The following is a 15,921-nucleotide window of genomic DNA, read 5'->3' on the forward strand; positions in this document are numbered from 1 at the left end:
TAGAAGGCAATATCTTTAGTTTGATAAAGAGTTTCTGAACAAATCTACTGCTAATATCATACTTAATGGTAAAAGATCAAATGCCTTCTAAGGCCAGGAACAAGACAAGAATGTCTACTGTCACCATTTCTTAAAATTTTCTTTAATGTTTATTTATATGAGAGAGAGGGGGGGAGGGGCAGAGAGAGGGGAGACACAGAATCCAAAGCAGGCTCCAGGCTCTGAGCTGTCAGCACAGAGCCTGACCCAGGACTCGGATTCACTAACCGTGAGATCATGACCTGAGCCTGAGTCGGATGCTTAACCAACTGAGCCCCCCCCAGGTGCCCCTCCATTCTCACCATTTCTATTCCATGTCGTGCTGGGAGCTGTAGCCAGTAACGTCAAGAAAACAGAGAAAGGGTCCAGATTGGAAAGCAAGAAGTCAAATTGTCTTTATTTGCAGATTACATGATCATCTGTGTAGAAAGTCTAACGGGATCCACAAAAAAGCAACTCGAACTGATAGAGTTTAGCCAAGTTGCAGGATACAAGATCAACAGACAAAAGTCAACTTTGTTTCTATATCGTCTACTAGAGCCTAAACTGTAAAACCCCACTTACGATGGGATAAAAGTATGAAATAATTATGCATAAGATGGACAAAGGAAAGATCTGTACGCTGAAAACCACAGAACATTGCTGAGAGTAATGAATGAAGACCTAATAAGCTGTGTTCATGAATCAGAAGACTCAGTGTTGTTAAGAAGTTATTCTCTAGAAATGGATCTATAGATTCAGTGTGATCCCAATCAAAATCCCAACAGGCATTTTTGGTACAAGGTGATTCTACAGAGTCAATTTAGGAGCTGACTCTAAAATGTATATGGAGAGACAAAGGACCTAGAATAGCCAAACAACTTTTTTTTTAATGTCTATTTGTTTCTGAGAGAGAAAAAGAGACAGAGTGTGAACAGGAGAGGGGAAGAGAGAGAGGGAGACACAGAATCGGAAGCAGGTTCCAGGCTCCGAGCTGTCAGCACAGAGCCTGACGCGGGGCTCAAATTCACAAGCGGTGAGATCATGACCTGAGCCAAAGTTGGGCACTTAACCGACTGAGCCACCCAGGCGCCCCTAGCCAAAACAACTTTTAAGAATAAATTCAAAATTGGAAGGCTAATAGTGCAGTATCTGATTTCAAGACTTATTATAAAGCCACCATAAATCAAGACACTGTGGTATTGGTATAAAGATAGATGAACAGATCAATGGAACAGTACGTAGAGAGTCCCAAAACAGATCCACACAAATATGGACAAATAATTTCTAACAAAGGTAATTTAGTAGGGAAAAAGCAGTTTTTATAACAAATGGTACTGGAAATTTATACACACACACACACACACACACACACACACACATATTGCACCATATTAACAAACTAAAAAAAAAAAAAACCCTACATGATTCACTCAGTAGATGAAGGAAAAACGTTTAACAAAATTCAACATCCATCCCTGATAACAGTTCTGAGCAAATTATAAATAGAAGGTAGTATCTTTAGTTTGATAAAGAGTTTCTGAGCAAATCTACTGCTAACATCATACTTAATGGTAAAAGATCAAATGTCTTCTAAGATCAGGAACAAGATAAGAATGTCCTCTCTCACCATTTCTTAAAAAATGTTTTAATGTTTGAGGGAGACATATATATATATATATATATATATATATATATACACACACAGACTATAATATCTAGTCTGTAATAATCTATAATATATATATATTATATATATATTTATATATATATATCTATAATATATTTATATCTATATTATCTATAGATACAATATCTATAATATATTTATTATAGGTCTTGAAGGTGACCTATAATAAATATATAGGTCTATATATTTATATACATCTATAATATATTTATATTTATTTATATTTATATTTATATTTATATTTATATTTATATTTATATTTATATTTGCATGTCTTTTACCGGTATGATGTTAGCAGGTTTTTCAGAAACATTTTTATCAAAATGAAGATACTGCCTTCTATGAGGATGTACATACACACACACACACACGTATTTGCAAAAAACCCCTTTAATCCATACATTGCACAATTTTATGAAAAAAAAAAAATGAATCTAAGGCCTAAACACAAAATGTAAAATTATAAAACTTCTAGAAGAAAGCATAATATGAAACCTTCCTGGTCTTGGGTTAGGCAAAGATTTCTTCTTAGATACGATACCAAAAACATGATTTATAAGAGAACACACAGAGAAGCTGGACCTTCATTCACCAAAACCGACTATTTCTGCTCTTCCAAATACATGGTCAAGAGAATGAAAAAGTAAGCCACAGACTGGTAGAAAATATTTGAAAAACGTGTATCTGATAAAGGCCTTGTATCCAGATCATATTAAACACTCTCAAAACTTAATTGTAAGACAAAAACGATTTCAAAGCGGGCACAAGACATTTCATCAAAGAACATGTACGAGTGCCAAATGGGCCCATGAAAAGATGCCAAGCACCGCTGGTCATTAGCGAAATGCAGACTAAGAAAGGTGAGATACTACTGTAGGCCTATTATATAAATAGGCTAAAACTAAAAAGACTGACCACCCTAAGGGTGGGTGAGGATCTGGAGGGGTTGGTAGGGATCTAAAACGGTACAATCACTTCGGGAAACACTTCGGCAGTTCCTTAGAAAAAGGATACGTACATCTACCATATGGTCCAGCCGTTCCGCTCTAGGGATTTCCCTACAAGAAAAGGACACGTGTGTCCATCCAAAGATCTGCACAAGAGTGTCCCCAGTACTTTGATTTGTGGTAGCCCCAAACGTGAACCAGCACTCATGGCCATCAGCAGCGGACTATGCGGACAACAGACTGCTACTTAGGAAAACGAATAAAGGCACTACTCATACATGTGACAAAGTGACTGAGCTTCAAAACAATTACGCTATGTGAAAGACGCCGCTCAAGAGAGTGCAGACTGTGAGATAGGATTTCATGGGTATAAAACTCTAGGAAATGCAGGGCAAAGGGTAAGAGCTGAAGTCGCTCTGTGGTTGCCTGAGCGTGGGGAGGCGGAAGGAGAGACGCTGGACGGGGTGATTGCAAAGGGTCCCAAGGAACCTCTTGAGGGTGAGGGATATGTTCATTGTCTTGACTGTACTGCTGGTTTCCTGGGTCTATACATATGACACAGCTGACCAAGTGTGTGCCTGTTCTTATATTTCAAGCATATCTCATTAAAGCTGTTTCGTTACGTTTTGAAAAAGGAAACGTGCCGCGATCGTACGGTCAGCGGTGCAGCTAGGATTCACACCTTCAAGACCTGGGCCCTTCATCCTGCATCGTGCTGGCCTCAGCCAGCTCCCGAGACAGTAGAAGGGACGGGCTCCCTTTTTGCCCCGGCCCCCTCTCCCTCGGCACATCACCCCAGCTTCTGGATCATCTCCTTTTCCTCCCCTCGCTCCCCAGGCAGCAGCAGACTCTGGCGCCTCAGGCCACCTTGCAGGGTGGGTCCCAGAGGACATGTGACGGGCATGTGGCCCGTCTCTGGGGGGCCACACATCTGTAGGCAGAGCCTACATGAGTGCGGATCAGGAGGGCGAGCTGCTGATCACGCTTTAGGCTGAAAACATTGAAGGAACCACGGTCCTAACCCCAACCTGCCCTCTACCGTGCCTCACCCTCAATTTCCACATCTCAGACTCAGAGAAGCAGGTGATGAGTGTTTACAGAAAGCGCAGCATTTCAATTCAGCCACGTCAGTGACTTGGGCAGGTCTGTGGCCAAGAATGTTCACACAAAGGACGCTCCATTTTCCTTACCTTCCACTGTCCCCAGTAAAAACTCTGGCAAGGGAAGATGTACTATGTACTGTATTCATGCAAGATTGGGTCACGGCAGCACAGGAGGAAAACAGTTATTTTTAAAGCAAACTATCATCTGTTTTGCAACCTAATTATATAGACTGGAGCAGCTCAGATGGTCCACGTGTGCCATAGATTAAAGGGCAAAGACGGACCAGTTTGGACTCTCAGACTCTAATAGTCCATTTGATGTAATGGAATAAAATGCATAATGTGCATGTAGTAAAATAGAGCACAGAGAACAAAAGGCACAGTTTAGACCGTGCTGAAGAAGAACCTTATAAAATACCTATAATTACACCTGCATGACTCAAAATGGAAGTCACATTCAGACAATGTCCGCTACACCCACTCAAATTCCAGGGGCCACAGAATTGTGGATTCCACACATGGTGCTCAATCTGGAAGGGTACGAGGTGAGCGGGCCCGGGCCATCTGCTATTGGCAAGCATGTACGTGACTACAGATGGCTGGCGAGAAAGCAGTTCTGTATCAGTGAACGCTACCAGCAGGTAGGGAGCAGGTTCCTCATCGACTCGTCACATTTCTGCGGTCACAGCTGCAGGGGGGAAGGGACCATAACTCAGTCTGCCTTGAGTCACCTTTCATTCACACTCTCCTGTGCATGGGTTAAGTCTAGAGCTTGGCCAAACCAACATACCCACGTGCCTTAGTCTCCGCACAGGAAGCATCGCTAATTTCACCCCATTTCTGGGCCACTCTCCTAACTCACGTTCATCGAGCGACTCTCCTACTACCACTGAATTCCTACGACAATCCCGTAATGCAAGAATTGGCTCGGGTTTGTAGATGAGGGAAACGGGGTTCACAGATGTTGAATAAATTGCCCAACATCTCCTAGAAAATTAATGCTGAATCTAAGAGGAAAATCCAGAGCTAACTGTAAAGTATGTAGATGCTCTCTGAGCTCACTTGTCTTTAACTCAGTGGTTCCCAAACTTTGCTGCACGTCAGAATCGCCTTGGAAAATCACTGAGGAAAATCACCTAAAAAGATACGGATGCCTGGGCTCCCACTCGGGAGGCTTCCTAACTTCACTGGCCTGGAGTGTGTCCCAGACACTGGGATTCACTGCAAAGTTCCCCAGGTGACTCTCAGGTGCAGTGGAGTTTGGGAAGGGCTGCATGGCCTCCCGGCCATCACCTATGAGGCACATCGCCTGATGCCCTTGGCACATGGGATGTGCGTGGCCAGAGCGGGCTGTTTTCTTGTCGGTCTGTGCTCCCTGAAAATGAGCTGTATACTTAACAGGTCAGCTGGGCTCCCTCCTGGACCTAATTATGCCACTTGTTACTGTAGATGAAAATGTAATCCTATCTTATGCAAACCAATAAAATATGACTGTGTAAAGGGAACTAATGTTTCTTTAAAAACTGAACTCAATGCTTTGGGAAGATGTGATAAAAATGAGGTTTTTTTCTAAAGAGCTGCCGAATTAGGCGGAAATGAGAAATTACAGAGTGGGGAAAAACTTAAGAATCTAGAAAAGGTCTAATACCAGCAGGCTGCACAAGTGTATTTTAAGTTCTTGGATCAGTTAGAAGAAACTTAACGTAAAAACGTGGGCATGCTTTATGAAAGCCAGGACTTTGGCTGAAAATTCATCTCAAAGAGAAAGCCGTGGCCCTGTATCAGAACATCAATGAATAAATACACATGTGTACGTTTTAAGTGGAAATAAAAGGTTCATAGGAGGTGTTTTTTTGGAGATTGTTACGTGCAAAAAGAAAAAAAAAAGGTTCATGACGAGAATGTGTCATTTGACAGGTTTCTCCTTTTTGACTTTCTCAACGGACCATCTCCGGCCTGTGCTGCATGAGCGGACTTCTCTGAACTCACGCCATCTGCTTATGTGAAAGATAACTGGACGGTCCTTCTCTTCCAGAAAGATAGCTAAGCTAGGTAACAGAGACATGCATTGATTTTTCGAAAATACAGCACATGCTCCATTTGATTTAAACACATAGTGGACAGACTCCTGATAGACCCATCTTTTTCGGGGACAGCTCTCGATCATCAGGGCCTTAGGGTCTCCTTCCCAACATAGGAATTCCCACGGGGGTTCTCAGCCTCCCCCCCGCCCCTCACATCAGCTTGGCAAAGCAGGGGAAGGCTCCAGGACACGTGGGGAATCAGCCCCATAAGCGTTCCAAAAACCCTTTCAAACGGGAATATTTGGGGCACCTGGGTGGCTCAGTGGGTTAAGCCTCCGACTCTTGGTTTGAGCTCAGGTCACGAGGTCACAGTTTGTGAGTTGGAGCCCGACACTGACAGTGCCGATGCTGCTTGGGATTCTCTTTCTCCTCTCTCTCTGTCCCTCCCCTGCTCGCGTGCTCTCTCTCAAAATAAATTAATAGAAATGAAACAGGGAAATATTTAAGCTTAACCTAATGCTATGTGCAAAACAGGAGTACCTCAGCGTAGAATTTTCTATTGTGACTAGACACATCTAGAACATTTTCGTCCCCTTCCTTACACGTGCATACGTGTGTACATGCATGTGCGTATAAAATCCAGACCCGTAAGATTCCGGTGCATGTGTGTGCATGGCGTGTCTAGTTCCTGCCGCAGAGACCTCTCTGAATCTGGCGTCTGAGCCTCTGATGGCCAGTTAACAGCCTCACGCTCTGCTCTTTGCTTCCCTGCAGGGTAACTAATTAATAAACTTCCCTTTAATTGAGTTCTGGCTGCCAGGTCCACAGGGATTATTACTTATCTATGATAAGTAAACAAAACCTTCCATTTTTAAACACCACTTCAAATCTCTCATTATATTTTAAACAGATACAAATTCGCAGAAGTCAAGTGAGCCACGGGCTGGAAGCTGTGCACATTCGGGCGCGGATTCCTCTGCTCCCAGGAAGCTGGTGTCGTGGCAGGTGGGTGGCAGTCCGTGGACCGTCTCCCCTTCTCACTTACAGATACATTAAAAAGCACCCCCAGGAAGTCGGGGGAGCCATTAATGGCACTTGCCTTTTCCTCTACCCTGGATGTATTATTTAAGAGCAATGTGCCTTCACAATGTATAAATACGAAGGTGAAGGGAATGTTAAATATTCTGCAAGTGCCCAGGACGCGCTGAGCGCTGGAGCATCGGTGGGTCGAGGGAACGTCCCAGCCCACGCTCCTGTGACGCTGCGCTTTAAGCTCTTACAGTTGAAGCAACTTAACTAACGGTTTATTTTCAAGATCCTTTCCCCCTTTCGGGTTCCAAATTAAGGGCAGAACCCTGCGCGCGCACACACACACACACACAAAATTGAAAAACCGGAAACCGCCGTTTTCAGCGTGGTTTCGAAACCCAGAAGCAGGAGACCACCCCACCTCCCGAGACCTTCTGCGCAGCGCCATTTGGAAGCAACTTGGCTGAAAATTCGGATATTTTGTGAGTCACTCTCTGCCGACGGTGCAAGAATCCGCCGCGGGCTCTGATTATTTCCATTATTATTGACTTAAAAGAATAAAACAGCTTAAAAGAAATAAAGCTTCAAAAAAAAAAACAGCTTAAAAAACAAAACATTTCTCAGACTCCCACGTTCGTGCTGCTTCGACACAATCCAGGAAAAACAGTGAGGGCAGGATTTAAAAGCCAGCCCCCCAGACTGTTAGGAGGATAAACTTCTGTTATGAATTTTAAAGGTCTGGATCTTCTCATCCCTCTCCTAATCCCTTGTTTCCTTCTTTGAGAAATTTTTCTAAACGGAAGTGCTGGCCATGTCACGAGCCCTTCGCTGAGAATCAATCCCCACCCCCACCCCCTTATGACCCTGGCTGGTTTCGGGAGAGACTGGGGCTGCTGTTGGTCTGTCTCCAGGGGCACCCAGTGCCCAGCACGTGGGGCCAGTGTCTCCAGACTCCCAGGCAGGAGCCAGCACAGCGAGCAGCTGGGGCCGACAGTCAGAGCCTTGCTGCCTCGTGGAACCACAACCCCAGGACGGGGTGGATGGTGAGATCTCAGGCCAGGGGGCAGGAGGAGGGGCAGGGGCAGGGGCAAGTCTCCAAGCTCAGCTGAAACTAAAGGTGAGGGCAGCCAGAAATATAAGCAAACGAGTGATACAGCACCACGGATGAATCTCAGATGCATTCTGCTAAATCAAAGATGTCAGACACAAAAAGCCGCATGGGGATCACGTGATTCCATTTATGTGCTGTTCTGGGTAAAGGCAACACTAAAAGGAGAAACACAGATCAGTGGTTGTCAGGGGCGAGAGGTGGGGGGAGGGACTGTCCAGAAAGGGCAAAGAGAGAGCTTTCTGTGCTGGTGGCTTTGTTCTGTCTCTGACAGTCGTGTGCTTACACAACTGTACTGATTTGCCAAAACGCCTCTAAAAACACACAAGAGGGGCAAGTTTTACCAAATGTAAATCAGACTTCTTTAAACCTGAAGTAAAATAACAGCTGGGGGCGCCCGGGCGGCTCAGTCAGTTGAGCGTCTGACTCTTGGTTTCGGCTCAGGTCATGATCTCACAGTTCGTGGGACTGAGCCCCACATCGGGCTCTGTGCTGATAGCAGGGAGCCTGCCTGGGATTCTTTCTCTCCCTCTCTCTCTGCCCCTTTCCCCTTCACGTGTGCACACACACATCCTCTATCTCTCTCAAAATAAGTAAATAAACGCTAAAAAAATTAACAACAATTAAGGAGGAAGAGCCATGGCAGATGACTGAGCAAGCAGAAGCGTGGAGATTAGGGAAGGATAGAGCTTCCACTGGGGGCGGGGAGAGAAGTCCTCAAGACCCAGCTCCAGGCTACTGGTTTCCATGTCTTGGGCAAGAAGACTCGTGGAGGACTCAGGAAGCCCTTCCACGGATCCCAGTTGGATGCCTTAACTCTAGGCTCCACCGAGAATCAGGTTTGTTGATGGTCTCTGTGTTAGTCGATTAGCTTCACAGTTTCCACGCACTGGGGTTCATCTCCTACTCGGGGCTCTTGTTTGTTTTCCGGGGACCCAGGTCCTTGGGGCAATCATTCAGAGGGCACAGGGGGACCAGCTGCCCGCGCTTCGAAAGCCCTCAGACGTGGCCATGGAGAGGCTTTGAAGCTGCTGCTCGGCCAGCCTAGCGGCTCACATTGCCTTGCAAAGTGCAGTGAGGTCCACGGACCCGGGGCCCACGGTCCAAGAGCCCATCTGAGATACTCCCCAGTGTGTGGAGCGTGCACGACCTGGCAGGCAAAGGGGAGAACGCGGCACCGAGGTCAGTGCTGGCTTCGAATACGTAGCCCAGAGGGGACTGGGCTCCTGGCAGTGACGCTCCCCACAGGGCAGGGCCTGGGCCCCGGGCTTAGAAGAACGTCACTGACCGGCATCACCCAAGGGACGGAGGCAGCCAGAATCTGGTGCGTTCTAAAAAAGTCTGGTTTCTAGATTATTTTAAAAGCACGCCTTTGTTTCTTCCAGCTCCACAGAGGGGACTCAAGCTAATGATTAATAACATATCATCAGGGTGCCTGGCGCATAAATATCGGGCTTTCATGAAAAGCACCTGTACAGGTTGCGAACAAAAAGATAGTACTAAACGGTTGTTTCTCCGCTTCAAGTTCTCGCTCACCTTCCCCTGGCAGTAGTTACATTTGTAAACGACCTTCGCCCCCGGACAGCTCAAAAGTGAACCGCAGTCCAGACTCGAGTTTTGTCTGGAGCTCCAGGTGAGCAAACCCCACACCGGTGGAATCGTACCCCGTTTAAGAAAAAAGGGTCAGGGGGCGCCTGGCTGGCTCAGTTGGCAGAGCACGCGGCTCTCAGTCTCAGGGGTGTGCGTCCGAGCCCCACGTTGGGCGCGTCGCCCACTTTAGAAACAAAAAGGGTCACGGTGGCCCTCGACGGCGGGTCTCTTGCTGGGTGGAGATGGGGCCACTTACTTCCTCCTTTCCCGCTCTTCTCCATGCGGTACTGGTAGATGTGCAGCGTGAAGAGCATGTGCGAGTTGCGGTGGCCTTCTTCGTCACAGTCCTGCTGGCTGCCGCGGCGGGAGGCGATGGCAGCATCCAGGAAGAAGGCGGCCTTCTCCGCCGTGGGTGCCCGCAGCTCACTCTGGTTCTGCAGCTGGAAGACACAAGCCGAGAGCTGAGGCCCCAGCCGGAGGAGGGCCGGCGTGCCGCCCACACCTGGCTCTCTGTTCTGCGGAAAAGCCGCGTGCCTCTCGAAGGCCGAGGGTCCTTCCGGAACAATGGCCTGTACTCACCCGCAATTCCCAACCAATCCATTTCTGGAAGTCCATAATGAGCCCACGTATGGCACGGAACGTAGGTTCACAATTTAAGTGAATTGCAAATGGTTGTAACCGAGTGAACGGCAGGGAGCAGGGGGCCCAGGCTGATCTCTGCAGAGGATAGTAAACTCCCCCCCGCCCCACCCCCGCCTCAGCTACCCACCCACCTAAGAACACACGAGGTACGTGATCTCAGGATCTTTGCATCCTGATCTCTAAGATTAGAACGTTTGTGGGCCCCTGGGTGGCTCAGTCAGTTAAGCGTCCAACTTCGGCTCAGGTCATGATCTCACGGTTTGTGGGTTTGAGCCCCACGTCGGGCTCTGTGATGACAGCTCAGAGCCTGGAAAGCCTGCCTCGGATTCTGTGTCTCCTTCTCTCTCTCTCTGCCCCTCACCCGCTCACACTCGGTCTCTCAAAAATAAGAAAATAAACACTAAAAAATTAAAAAAAAAAAAAAAAAGATGCATGAAAACACCCAACATACTTGACTGTCTCATCTCTACTGTTTAATTTATCTTTAATCCCTAAATTCATGCTCACGGTACTTATTAACTAAGAAAGCATCATGGGCCACATGTCCTAATCCTATGAGATCCCTTGGAAATCAGAGTAAACCTTAATGAGAACGATAGTATCAGAATTTGACTAGCACCCCTTTTTGCGGGGGGGAGAAAAGGAAACATCTCATTTACTCAAAGAAATGGTTTGCGGTATGTGCCTTGGGGTCAGTACACATTCTCACACTTTCCTATCCTGACTCTGACTGCACTTGTAATTCTGAACTCTGAGGGCTGATCTTGGCACCTGGGACCTTCAAAATCCCCGAACTTCAAAGAGAGACTCTGGGGTGTTTGAGGTCACCGTTTGAATGACTATGGCAGAAAAAAAAGGTAAAGGGTTTTTTGAGATTTTTCGACACGAAGAGTTAAAATGAAGAGGCTGTTGATCTCTTCTTAGCCTTCAGTTAACTGGGTCCTTCACCCAAGTGGGGGCTTCACGGGCAGAGTTATTACAAAAGGGAACAGAGGCCACAGCATATTTGAGCATCCAGGTAACTCTTGGAGAGGCAACAGCAGGCGAAGTGACACTGATTTCTGTCACAGGTGCTGTGATGCTTCAGAAGAGTGGTTCTCAAAGTGAAGTGTGGTCCCTGGACCAGCAGCATCGGCATCACGTGGGAACTTGCTAGAAATGCATGTTTTGGGGATCTATCCCAGGCCTACTGAATCGGAAATTCTAGAGGGGGAGCCCGACACCCTGTGTTCACAAGTCCTGCAGGTGACTGAGAAAGACTACAGTTTGAGGACCGCTGGATTAGGCTTTGAATGACCAAGTGGTTTGGATTCTGATTAGATTCCACATCCAAGTGGTATCTGATGCCTCTGTTAAAACTACCAACGGTAGGGGCGCCTGGGTGGCTCAGTCGGTTAAGCGTCCGACTTCGGCTCAGGTCCTGATCTCGCGGTCCGTGAGTTCGAGCCCTGCATCAGGCTCTGGGCTGATGGCTCAGAGCCTGGAGCCTGCTTCCCATTCTGTGCACCCCCCCCTCTGCCCCTCCCCTGTTCATGCTCTGTCTCTGTCTCAAAAATAAATAAATGTAAAAAAAATTTTTTTTAAACTACCAATGGCCAATCGTAGTCAGACATGGTACCCACCCTTAGTGGGAGAACTAACTGGGCAGTCACAGCTGACCAAGGAGAGCCATCTAAGAGGGCTTCCTGGAAGAAGTGACATCTGAAGGATAGGGACTTAGCCAGATGAAGAGCCAGAGGGGAGGATGTGCAGAGGGGAGAGGGACGATGGCTGGTGTCTGAGTGCCCTCCAACTGAAAGTGTGCTCAATCACTGGGAAACTCGTTACCAATTCACAAGCAGGGGCCCCATCCCAGACGGATTCAACCAGAACCTGCATTTTCACAAGATCCCCTGTGATTCATATGCACAGTGAAGTTTGAGGGGCGCTGCCTTTTTTAAGGGACCTGAATGTAACTTAAGAGGAGTGGTAAGAGGGGCGCCTGGGTGGCTCAGTCGGTTGAGCGTCCGACTTCGGCTCAGGTCATGATCTCACGGTTCGTGGGTTCGAGCCCGGCATTGGGCTCTGTGCTGACAGCTCGGAGCCTGGAGCCTGCTTCAGATTCTGTGTCTCCCTCTCTCTCTGCCCCTCCCCCACCTGCACACACACACACACACACACACACACACACACACACTCTCTCTCTCTCTCTCTCTCTCTCTCTCTCTCTCAGAAATAAATAATAAAACATTTTTAAAAATTAAAAAAAAAAGAGGCATGGCAAGAGATGATGCTGGAAAGGTAGGCAGGGGTCATGTAGGACCCCACAAATCATGAGGAGGTTTGCAATGGGGGATTCATAACAGAAATGGAAGGATCTGAGGTGCTTTGAGCCGGGGAAGAACACGGCCAGGTGTGAACAGATGGGTGCAACTTGGAGGGAACCTCGCCCGAGAAAACAATCCCACCGGGGATGAGGCAGGCACTCATCAAAATGAACACTTATCAGAAAAAAACTAGGAAATAAAGCCTTCTGGAGATTGGAAGGGCAGATTCTTCTGGATATGAACCAGACTCACTCCACCTGCTGTCAGCCGGCAAGCGTGAGACGCACAGAACAGGCACCACCTCCCGCGAAGGTGGACTGGAGCCTCTCTTGGCTTCCACGGTTCCAGCAATTATTTCATGGTTCTAATTAGAAAGTGGTTATTAGCGTTTCCTACAGCACTACTAACCCAGCTGTAAACCAGTGCCAGAAACACAGTTTATAGAGCCGTAAACAGCGCCAGTAATGGCTGGAGCTATTTGTGCAGAGCAGTAAATATTTCGGCTTGTTGTTACACAAAAGAAAGACTGTACTTTCTTTTTTTTCTTGAGAGGGGGCGTAAAGAAAGTGAATTCAACTTGCCCCCGGGGGCTCCAATAATTGTGGTTGCTGCTCACTGTCAGATCCAAGGTACAAATATTTAGGTTAGGGGCCGATGGCCCTGCGGCCAGCTGCAGGCCGTAAAGTCCCCGTCCACCTGCAAGTAAACACTCACGAGCCTCCTCCGTGTGCATGTGGAGTGAGTCACAGGGGAGCCTCCCCCGCGAGGAGCCACTCTGGACCCCCCCTCCCCCCCCCCACCTCCCCCACACCGAGCTCCAGAGCCAATCACCTGCGTGCCGCAGATGGGGTCCTCGCACAGGTACACGCCCGGGGACTGGCCGTCCTGCAGGCTGCCCGTGGCCACCTCGGACAGCAGGTCCTTCAGGTTCTCCTCTTTGCCCCACACTTCCACGGCTGAGATCCGCACCGAGAAGCGGGCTCCCGTCTTTTCCTTGCGTTCGTTTATCAGCTTGAAGAGCCAGGAGATAGCACAGGGGATGATGCCAAGGTTCTGCATGGAGTCGTCCTTTCCGATCATGGTGTAGGACTTCCCTGGGGGGGCGAGGCAAGGCAGGAACACGGCTTGAGTGTCCCCCTCCACAGGGGAGGTGGGGGGAGGGAAGGAAGGAGAGGAAGAGGCAAGGGAAGCCGTAAGCCTTTCCTGGTACTACCTGCTAAATGGCTGTAATAAAGAACGTGAGCGCCCAGACGGGATGAAGTCACCGCTCCCCTCGAGGAGGATCCCACACCATCCGGTCGCTGCACTGTCTCACACGCGGTGGGAAGGCAGACATCTTTCAACGCTACGACGGCCCTTTTTATCACCACCCCACAGATTAACTGCACATACTTACACTTTATATCCTTCCTCAAGTTCAATGCTGTGTCTCTTTTTATAGCATGAGCAAATTCTATTAAGCTCTGGGTTGCCGCTTTGATCAGAGATCAAGAGGACAGAAGTGAGGTGAAATGAGTTTTCTGTCCCGGCCTAGAACCGGCCTCCCTCCCTGCAAAGGGGTGCTTTGGGAGCACCCCAAATTACTGACTTGGAAAGTGAGGCCTGCCGAGCCGAGGGACACAGGCCAGGAGTACGAAGGCACCCTAAGGGGGTCCAATCCAACCCCCCTGGCCGGGTGCTCCCCTGGCCCCCTGACCCCCTTGTCCTTTCTCGCTCCGGCACAGGCCAGAGGCTGGGAGGCAAGGGCGGCTGTCAGGTGCTCCCCAGATAGGTCCTGACACGGTTCTGGGTTTTTCCCGGAGGGCTCCATCCACCGCCCCGAACCCAAGAGCCCCTGCTCGGTGCGGGTCCCTCCTCCTGCTGGCTCTCTGGGCGCGGCCCTGACCTGGGCCAAGTGGGAAGAACCCCACCCCGTTTCCTAGGTGACTGGGTCTCCACTTGGGACGGGCATTGCATTTTAGCAGCAGGAACCGTTACTGGTGACTCTTCAGTCCAGGCGGCCGCCTTCCATCTGCTGAAACAGACCCCGGGACCCGCGCCGGAGCACGGGCTGCGTGATTCGGAACACTAACAGCAGAGACGAGCACGGCTCTCACTGACCCAGCTTGGCGTGGCCGAAGCAGAAGACGCAGCCGTCCGCCCCGTTGACCACAGACTGGATCACCTCCGCCACGGTTCCAGCACACACCTCGGCCTGGCGGACACAAGAGGGGACACGTGCAGTGAGTGGACCGTGAGCAACGGCGAGGGGAGCCCGCCGCCCCGGGGCTCCGGTCCCACGGCCGGGGCGCTACGGACGGGTCAGGCCGTAAAGGAGTTCTGGGCCGCTCGAAACCGTCCGGTGCCTCTGCCTCTCGCAAGCCCGAGCCTCACATACACCGCCCGCAAACCACCCTTCTGCTGACTTGCAGCCCGTTCCAGCGGCCGCCTCCGCAGGCCAGGCAGCAACACGCTGGGACGAGACCACAGCACAGGGCGTTTTCATGGACCTCGTGGCCTTCCTGATCTGCCCTTCTGGGCTGCTGGACAAGGCATTTAGACTTTCCACTGGCCCTCCGCTAACTGGATCCTTCCTTCACTCACACACACACACACACACACACACACACACACACACAGCATAGAATTGGACCAAGCTTGTTAGTGGGAAAAAGATGACATACCATTTCAAGAAAATGACCTTGGGAAACGTTGCATTTCTCACATAAGCAGGGGCCTGGTGATCTACATCGACTCTCTCTCCCAACCTCCCTCCTCATTCTTGAGCCACGTCCCCTTCTCTTCAAAACCAGCCCTTTCTTTCTCTCTGGGCAGATAACAATGTACAGTGTCAAAGGCCCCTCGTCAGCGTGTTATAATGGATGCTCTTCAGCCTGCTGTGTCTCGTCTGCCACATGACTCTCAAGTCCTCGGAGGGGGCCAGGCTTCTGAGAACTTTCGGTATTTCCCCATTAACACCCAATAAGCTACCGCTCCTCAAACGACAAGAACTCAGTACATTTTGTGGCCTGACTTGGGACGTCTGGGAACTCTCTGGATAGCATCTGAGGCTTCCAGGAGGACAAAACAGTGCACTGTGTGCTGTCCCCTTCCTGCCAGAGTCCGAACTTTGGGATGCACTCAGAGGCGTGAAACACCCGGGCTCTGCGGTCGGCGGGGCAGCGTGCCTCCCGGTGGGAATCCAGTTTTCAGCTCCAGGCTGCATGAGTACAACGGGCGTGAATACTTGGAAATCGATTTTTTCTCCCAAACCCAAACTGAAAAACCATACTCCACCCCCACCCCGCTGTCTGTTCTGGTGGTGCCTCAACAACTCTGCCGGGGGCTCCTCCTGGACTTGGGGAGGGCAGGACAAGGCTGCCATGGGGACCACAGGATCTGTCACACCCCCAGGACCTAGGCAGCGAGAGGCTGGCTCGAAGCCCTGAGACTGAGGCAGTAGAATATTCTTTTTAATGTTTATT

At 49.2% G+C, this 15,921-nt stretch overlaps 1 protein-coding gene across 4 annotated transcripts in view; it reads right to left on the minus strand.

Moving 5' to 3' along the window:
- The window catches only part of KIF26B (kinesin family member 26B), a 464,762-nt gene that overhangs the window by 64,224 nt on the left and 384,617 nt on the right, over positions 1-15,921 (minus strand). For all 4 annotated transcript variants that reach the window (XM_042924645.1, XM_042924648.1, XM_042924647.1 and 1 more), the window contains 3 exons: positions 14,558-14,651; positions 13,289-13,551; positions 9,766-9,949 (listed from right to left, as the gene is read on the minus strand). In XM_042924645.1, coding sequence (XP_042780579.1) covers positions 9,766-9,949; positions 13,289-13,551; positions 14,558-14,651 — 541 coding nt within the window. The remainder of the gene's footprint in view (positions 1-9,765; positions 9,950-13,288; positions 13,552-14,557; positions 14,652-15,921) is intronic.

Source organism: Panthera leo, chromosome F3 (genome assembly GCF_018350215.1).
Source record: "Panthera leo isolate Ple1 chromosome F3, P.leo_Ple1_pat1.1, whole genome shotgun sequence".
Taxonomy (NCBI): domain Eukaryota; kingdom Metazoa; phylum Chordata; class Mammalia; order Carnivora; family Felidae; genus Panthera; species Panthera leo.